An 8456-nucleotide genomic window follows, 5' to 3' on the forward strand; every position below is an offset into this window, starting at 1 on the left:
TTCTGAAGAAACATTGCGGGGGGGGGGGGGTATTTTCTTTCAATTTTTTTCTCCTCATTTCTCCCTCATGTTATATCCCCTTTTTCTATACGTTCAATACTTTTTTTTCAACCTTTAATCTTTGATACTACTTATATCACTCTATTGTGTTGCAAGTGCTGTGTGGGTGGTTGACGGGTGCTCTGGTGTGGCTTGCTCCTTATTTCCTGTCAAGCATCTATTTATTGTCCTTGTCTCTCCTCCTTTTTAGTGTTTGTTACTCTCTTGTATCAATTCTACTTTTCGGCACTTATAATATGACCGTACTGTTTTGCAAGTGCCGTAAAACCTCTACTAAAACTAAACTCTGTTGACATCCACCTTTTGGCGCTCATTATGCAGTTGCGAGCTCCGTCCTTACTTTACGTTATTTTTCCGATTCAGCGGCCTTTTGGGTTCAAGCCCTTTGGCCTGTCGATATGGCAAAGAATACTTGCAAGCGCCGTAAAACCTCTACTAAAAGTAAAGCAAACCACCCCTTAGCGCTCATTATGCAGTTGTGAGCGCTGTAAAACCTCTACTAGAACTAAACTCTGTTGACATCCACCCCTTGGTGCTCATTATTTAGTTGCGAGCGCCGTAAAACCTCTACTAAAACTAAACTGAACCCCTCCACAGAGTGATCAATGCCACCGACCTGAACTACCACATAGAAGAGCTGCGGCCCAACACGGAGTACGAGTTCATGGTCAAGTATGTCAAAGGTCGCCGCGAGTCCAAGTACAGCATGGCCGTACGCAACAAGACGGAGGAGACAGGTGGGTATCTGGACGAGAGAGAGAGAAAGAGAGACAGAGATAGAGAGAGAGAGAGACAGAGAGAGAGACACACAGAGAGAGAGACAGACAGAGAGTGAAAAAGAGAGAGAGGGGGGCGGGGGGGGGAGAGAGGGGAAGAAAAACAGGCATTTCCTTTAGAATACAGTTTTGTTAAGTTTTGTTATTTCCTTCGTAGAGAGAGAGGGGAAGAGAGAAAAAAAACATTTTTTGTACAAGACAGTTTTGTTCAAGTTTGTTATTTCCTTTGTGGTTTTGTTTTTAAAAGAAAACTTACGAGTACGTTAATCACGATTCTAATTAAGGACTTTGTTACGTGCCTGGTGAAAGACGCCGTATGGGGCATTTTGAGGATTTGCATTTTATTGCATTTTCAGGTAAAAAAAATCATTTCTGTTTTAAAAAGTCGCTTTCTTTAAACCTCAGCTGTAGCTTGTTCCTAACAAAATTTGAATGCGAAATGATAATATTAGTTATTTTAGGGTTTTGTTTTTGTTTTGTTTTTGTACTGTACAACTTATCGTCGTCTGTTGTCCACAGCGCCGGGCTCTGAGCCGAGGGACGTGACGCCAGTGGCGCTAGAGAACAACCCCCTGGCCGTCAGCCTCAACTGGCAGCCCCCGGCTCGGCCCAACGGTCAGATCACGGGCTATCTCATCTACTACACCAACGACCTTCACATTGATGACCTCCTCTGGCCCATGGAAGGCGTCGTCGGAGACAAGTAAGATAATAATAATCATTATAATAATAACAATACTAATAATAACCCTTTGAACCCTGGCCACCAGTACAGCGGTAACATGTAAAATTGCTCATAGGCCTAGCCACCAGTACAGCGGTAGGGGGGTCTCTATCCCTATCCCAGCTTGTCTGGAATGAAACGCATATGGAAAACAGTGATTACTATGCTGGACGTTTCTGATTATTTTGAAGATCTTTCTGATTAGATGCTGGTAATTGCGAGGACTACCCTGAGTGGGATATGGAATGTGATTCTGACGATGATATAAACGAAGGCGTGAGTTGCTCTGGGGCTCAGGCAGGAGGGAACAGTAGCCTCAGGAGGTCAGGGCTCAAAGGGTTAACCCTATCCGTACGTCGTGTTTTACTATCGTATTCATACGACACGTGGAGAACTCTATGCCACCACTTTCCTTTACTTTTTTAACTTTTATCCCCCGGTTATACCCTTTTGGGTTCGTGGGAAGAAAGAGACGTCTCTGTCGCCAGCCGGAGAGCTTGGGTCAGGGGGATGCCGTAGGTGGTTAATGTTTCTCTGACTCCCATCTATTCAGGTCTTTCTCGGTCGCCCTCTAGCCTTGTTGCCATCGAATTTTTTTATGTAGGCACGTTGTGCTGGATGGTGTGTTGGTAATCGTAGGAGATGGCTGAACCACTTTCCAAAGAGGAAATTTACTTATTTATATTATAATTATATTTTCAGACAAAGCCCCTTGAGATCGTATGAGTTTGAAAGTTTTCAGGCAAAATGGTTGTGATCAACTTTTACCCGTGTGAGTGTCAATGTGTATGTTACCTTTGACCCTACACTCATCCATATTGTGCCTCTTCCCCCCCCCCCCCCCCCCCTCTCTCTCTCTCTCTCTCTCCCCCCCCCCCCCCCAGGTTATCCCTGGGTGGCGGGTGCTCTGGTGTGGTTTGCTCCTTCTTTCCTATCAAACATCTGTTGTCCTTATCTCCCCTCCTTCTTTGTGTTTGTTACTCTCTTGTAACACATAATCTAATTTTCGTCTCTTATATGACCTTATTGTGTTGCAAGTGTTGTAAGACTCTTACTAAAACTAAACTAAACTAAACAGGTTGTCCACTGTGATTGACAAGCTGACCCCGGACACCACCTACCACTTCAAGGTGCAGGCCCGCAACTCTAAGGGGCTCAGTCCCCGCTCCAAGGCTGTCACCTACAACACACCCAAAGGTGAGTGCTTATATTGATTGGGGGGGGGGGTGTTGGTGGTGTTAATGGTGTCAATGTTGTTGTTGTTGGTGGTGTTGTTGGTGGTGTTGTTGATTTTGTTGGTGCCCACCCCGCAACTCTAAGGAGCTCAGTCCACACTCCAAGGCTGTCACCTACAACACTCCAAAAGGTGAGTGCTTATATTGATGGTGGGGGGTGTTGTTGTTGGTGGTTGGGGGGTGTTGTTGTTTTTGGTGGTGATGGTGTTGTTGTTAATGTTGTTGGTGGTGCCCGCCCGCAACTCTAAGGGGCTGAGTCCACACTCGAGGCTGTTACCTACAACCCTGCCAAAGGCAAAGGTGAGTGGTTATGTTGATGGTGGGGGTGTTTGTGGTGGTGTTGTTGTTGGTGTTGTCAATGTTGTTGTTGTTGTTGTTAGTGGTGTTGTCAATGTTGTTGTTGTTGTTGGTGGTGTTGTTGTTAGTTGTATTGTCGTTGTTAATGTTGTTGTTGGTGGTGGTGTTGTTTGTTGTTAATGTTGTTGTTCGTGGTGATGGTGTTGTTATTGTTGTTGTTAGCGGTGTTGTCGTTGTTAATGTTGTTGTTGGTGGTGGTGGTGTTGTTATTGTTGTTGTTAGTGGTGTTGTCAATGTTGTTGGTGGTGGTGGTGGTGGTGTTGTTAGTGGTATTGTTGTTGTTAATGTCGTTGTTGATGGTGTTGTCAATTTTATTGTAGGTGATGGTGGTGATGTTGTTGATAGTGGTTCTGTAAATGTTGTTTGTTGTTGGTGTTGTTGTCAATGTTGTTGTTGTTGGTGGTGTTGGTCGGGGATCTCGTGATCTACAGGTTAAGGTGTTTACCGCTTATTCAATAGGCAGTGGGTGGTAGTGTTGTTGGTGGTGTGTGTGTGAGTGGTAGCCTATCCGTTCGAAATGTTCGGAGCCCCGAAGTTGGTGGTGTTGTTGTTGTTAATGTTGTTGTTGGTGTTACCATATTGATGGTGGCGGTGTTGTAGGTGTTGTTATTGTCCATGTTGTTTTTGTTGGTGCCCACAACTCTAAGGGGCTGAGTCCCGCTGCAAGGGTGTTAACTACGACACTGCCAAAGGTGAGTGCTTATATTGATGGTGGGGGTGTTGTTGTTGTTGTTGTTGTTGTTAGTGGTGTTGTTAATGTTGTTGTTGTTGATGGTGGTGTTGTTGTTGATGTTGTTAATGGTGTTGTTAATGTTTCTTGATGGTGTTGTTGTTATTGTTGTTGATGGTCGTGTTGTTGTTGTTGATGGTGGTGTTGTTGTTGTTGATTGTGTTGTTGTTGTTGTTGTTCAGGGCTCTCGTGGTCTACAGGTTAAGGGGTTCACCGGTGAGTGGTTGATGGGTGCTCTGATGTGGTTTGCTCCTTCTTTCCTATAAAAAATCTATCGTCTCTATCTCCCCTCCTTCTTTCTTATGTTTGTTACTCTCTTGTAACACCTCTAATCTTCGGCACTTATATGACCTTATTGTGTTGCAAGTGCCGAGTGGGTGGTTGGTGGGTGCTCTGGTGTGGTTTGCTTCTTCTTTCCTATCAAACATCTATCATCCTTATCTCCCCTCTTTCTTTTTTATGTTTGTTACTCTCTTGTAATCTTCGGCACTTATATGACCTTATTGTGTTGCAAGTGCTGTAAAACTCTCGCTAAAGCTAATTCAATAGGCGGCGGTTCGAATCCGGATAGCAACGGAAAATGATCTTCTCTAAAACTTTTATCTTTTCACATCCTTTCCTCCTCTCTAAAAATATTGTCATCTGCTTATGTCTCCACTTTCTGCCCCCACCCCGTCACCTCCTTTGCCCCCTCCTCTGGGCTCCTGACTCTTTCTGTAGCATTTCTACTGCTACTCCTTGGCTCCTTCTTACTGCTGTCTTCCTGTCGCACCCCTGATCTTATGGTAGGAAAGATTTACACCTTGCCTTCTCGGATAAGGGCAAAAAATCTCGGAGGTCCTGTGTGCAAGTCGCGCACATTAAAGATCCTTTTGTGGTCCAAAATCTATAAGAGTAGGCTTTGGCCGCCACCCGTGCAAAATTCAAAATGTCCTGCGCGCTCATGTGACCTTATGCAGTTGCGAGCGCCTTAAAGCATCTACCAAAAAGAAAAGAAAAAAAGTTGGTGTTGTTGTTTTTGGTGGTGTTGTCAATGTTGTTGTTATTGTTGTTGGTGTTGGTTGTGGTGGCAGTGTTGTTGTTGTTGCTGTTGTTGTTAATTTTTTTGTTGTTGTTGTTAATTTTGTTGTTTTGTTGTTGTAGTTGTTGTTGTTATTAATGTTGTTGTTGCTGCTAGTGCCAGTGCTGAAGGTCGCTTACAACAGGCCCAAGGGTGGATGTCACTGTTGTTGTTGTTGTTGCTGTTGTTGTTGTTGTTGCTGTTGTAGCTAGTATTGCTGCTTTCTATGTTGTTGGTAATGTTGTCGTTGTTGTTGCTGTTGCAGCTGGTAGTGCTGTTGGTGGCCACAACTTCGGCTCCAAGGCGGGCACTTACAACACTCCCAAAGGTCGGTGGTGATGTTGTTGTTGCTGTTGTTGCTGTTGTTGTTGTTGTGGTTGTTGTTGTGGTTGTTGTTGCTGTTGTTGTGGTTGTTTGTGTCATTGTTGTTGCTGTTGTTTGTATCATTGTTGATGTTAGTGTTGTTGTCATTGTTTGTATTTGGGTGGTTGGCAGGTGATCTGGTGTGGTTTGCTTCTTCTTTCCTATGAAACATCTATCGTCCCTATCTCCCCTTCTTCTTTTTTATGTTTGTTACTCTCTTGTAACTCCTCTAAATATCTTCTGACGCTCATATGACCTTAATGCAGTTGCGAGCGTCGTGAAAACCTCTACTAAAACGAAAACTTGTTTGTATGGGTGTGATTGTTGATCTCATTATTGTTGTCATTGTTTGTATGGTTGTGTCTGTTGTTGTCATTATTGTTGTCGTTGTTGCTGTTATTAATATTGTAATGGTTGTTGTTGACCTTGGTGTTGTTGTCATTGTTGGTGTTGTTGCTGTTGTCGTTATTGTTGTTGTTGTTGATAATGGTGGTGCTGTTGTTTTTGGGTTTGTTTGTTGTTTTTTTCAATTTATTTCAAGCTAACCCAAAAGGGGGGGGGGTTTAGAGGGCGCCATTGGTAGGTCCAACTTCTTTACTTCCCCTCTGTTGTTTCTGTCTTTCTGTCTTACTTATAACTTTATCCCAGCAGTAAATGACTGTTGTTGTGTCAATGTGCTTCTCTTCACCAAACACACAAACAGAAGTGGGTGGTTGGCGGGTGCTTTGGTGTAGTTTGCTTCTTCTTTCTTTCCTATCAAACATCTATCGTCCTTATCTCCCCTTTTTCTTTTTTATGTTTGTTACTCTCTTGCAACACCTGTAATCTTCCGACGCTCATATGACCTTATGCAGTTGCGAGCGCCGTAAAACCTCTGCTACTCCCCCCGCGGCAGTGCCACTGACTGTAGTGTCTTTAGGCCATTCCCAAAAGGGGGGGACATTTCTCGTTCTAGCATAGTAGAATTGTAAATGGGCTGACTCATGTTATGCTCATAACTGTGCCTGAACTACAACAGGGAACTGCTGCTTTTTCTATCCTAATCCTTTCTATTGTCATTTCCCTCTACTTCTTCTGTATTTTTGTCACTCTCTTGTGACCTGCTATTTTGGGGTGCCTTGACAGTCGAAGCAGACTTTGTGCTGTTGAAGCTAGAGAGGTGAGCAGTCTAAGTCTGATTCCCTGTAAAGACTTCTCTGTTGACACCCACCCTTTGGTGCTCCTATGACCTTATGCAGTTGCGAGCGCCGTAAAACCCTCTACTATAAAATAAAAAAAACAACCTCTACTAAAATGATCAAGACAAACATGCCATGGGTACTTACACTGGTTGTGTCCTGACAGGCAGGGTGGGTGGTTAGCGGGTGCTCTGGTGTGGTCTGCTCCTTCTTTCCTATCAAACATCTATCGTCCTCATCTCTCCGCCTTCTCTTTTGTGTGTATGTTTCTCTCTTGTAATTGTAACACATCTATTCTTTGGCACTTCTATGACCTTATTCTGTTGCAAGTGCTGTAAAACTCTCACTAAAACTACCGACAGGCAAGGTTGGCACAGGCCACCTTCTGAAAAGTGGCATGGATGGCCTAGTGGTTATTCTCTCAGACTCTCAACCTTAAGATCATGGGTTCGAATCCCATCAGGGGGCCCAACGTTGTGTCCTTGGGAAAGGCACTTTACACAAATTTTCCTCACTTCACCCTGGTGGGAATGGGTACCCGGCTATAGACAGTGAGAGATCTTGTCAGTTTGTTAGTGTTTGACGGCTTAATCAGCTGCTTTCTCTCTAGGCTTCTGAGTGTTCTATTGTCTGCTGGGGTAATAATATTGTGTAAAGCGCGTGAGTTTGAGAGTTCGCTGTCTAGCGGGGATATGCGCTATACAAATGCTATTTATTATGATTATTATTATGAATTGTCTAAATAATGTCAGTGGGAGGGAATTTAAAACGTTCACTATTACTTTTTTTTTTGGGGGGGGGGTGTTATTTTATTTTGTTTTCAATTAAATGACCCATTACCAGGCCAGTGTGTTTCTCTTTACCCACCAGACTTAGTACTCCAAACGTATTACTATTCTGTTCTTGTTGCTTGTGGGTGGTTGGCAGGTACTCTTGTGTGGTTTGCTCCTTCTCTCCTGTCAAAAACTATTGTCCTTCTCTCTCCTCCTTTTTTGTGTTTGTTACTCTCTTGTAACACTCTAATCTTCGTCACTTATATGACCAAATCATCAAGTGCCCTGAAACTCTTGCTTGGAAAAAAATCTCGCTTCCTTTTTTGTGTTTGTTAATCTTCGTCACTTATATGACCTAATTGTTTTTCTCTATTTCTTGTGTATGTTTGTCACTCTCTTGTGAACTGCTATTTCTGGGGTGCCTTGATAGTCGAAGCAGACTTTGTGCTGTTGAGGCTAGAGAGGTGAGCAGAGTAAGCCTGATTCCCCGGTTGTACTTTTCTGTTGACATCCTCCCTTTGGCGCTCGTATGACCTTTTGCAGTTGCGAGCACCATAAAAACCTTACTAAAACTAAATTAACTATGACCTTATTGTGTTGCAAGTGCTGTAAAACTCTTACTAAAACTTTACTAAAACCATTTTCTGTTTCAGTTTCCAATCCCCCGGCGTCTGATGACGGCAAGGACCAGGGGCTCACCACAAATGTCATCATCATCATCGCAGCCTGCGTAGCCGGCTTCCTATTCTGCACGGGCGTCATTGTCGTCATCGTCTGTCTGTGTGTCTGTCGAGGGAGGAGAGCCAACAAGTGAGTTGTGTTTGTGGAGGGTGGGTGGTCTGCTTCTTCTTTTTCGATCCTCTTCTACTTCTTCCTCTTCTTTCTTTTTCTTTTTCGATCGTCTTCTTCTTTTTCTATCATCTCTTCTTTTTCTTCTTGTGTGTGGTTGGCGGGTGCTCTGGTGTGGTTTGCTTCTTCTTTCCTGTCAGACGTCTATCGTCTTTATCTCCCCTTTTTCTTTTTTATGTTTGTTACTCTCTTGCAACACCTCTAATCTTCTGACGCTCATATGACCTTATGCAGTTGCAAGCGCCGTAAAAGCTCTACTAAAACTAAACTAAACTTCTTCTTCTTCTTCTTCTTCTTTTTCTTCTTCTTCTTCTTCTTCTTCTTCTTCTTCTTCTTCTTCTTCTTCTTCTT

The 8456-nt window shown here is 43.5% G+C and overlaps 1 protein-coding gene across 1 annotated transcript in view; it reads left to right on the forward strand.

Moving 5' to 3' along the window:
* Nucleotides 1-8456, forward strand: part of LOC101856481 (neogenin-like) — a gene marked incomplete at both ends in the record, with an annotated part of 38609 nt that overhangs the window by 20294 nt on the left and 9859 nt on the right. Inside the window, 4 exon segments of the mRNA NM_001310498.1 lie at nt 658-797; nt 1356-1539; nt 2639-2757; nt 7910-8066. Of these exon segments, the coding sequence (NP_001297427.1) occupies nt 658-797; nt 1356-1539; nt 2639-2757; nt 7910-8066 (600 nt within the window).

Source organism: Aplysia californica, unplaced genomic scaffold (assembly GCF_000002075.1).
Source record: "Aplysia californica isolate F4 #8 unplaced genomic scaffold, AplCal3.0 scaffold01135, whole genome shotgun sequence".
Taxonomy (NCBI): Eukaryota; Metazoa; Mollusca; class Gastropoda; order Aplysiida; family Aplysiidae; genus Aplysia; species Aplysia californica.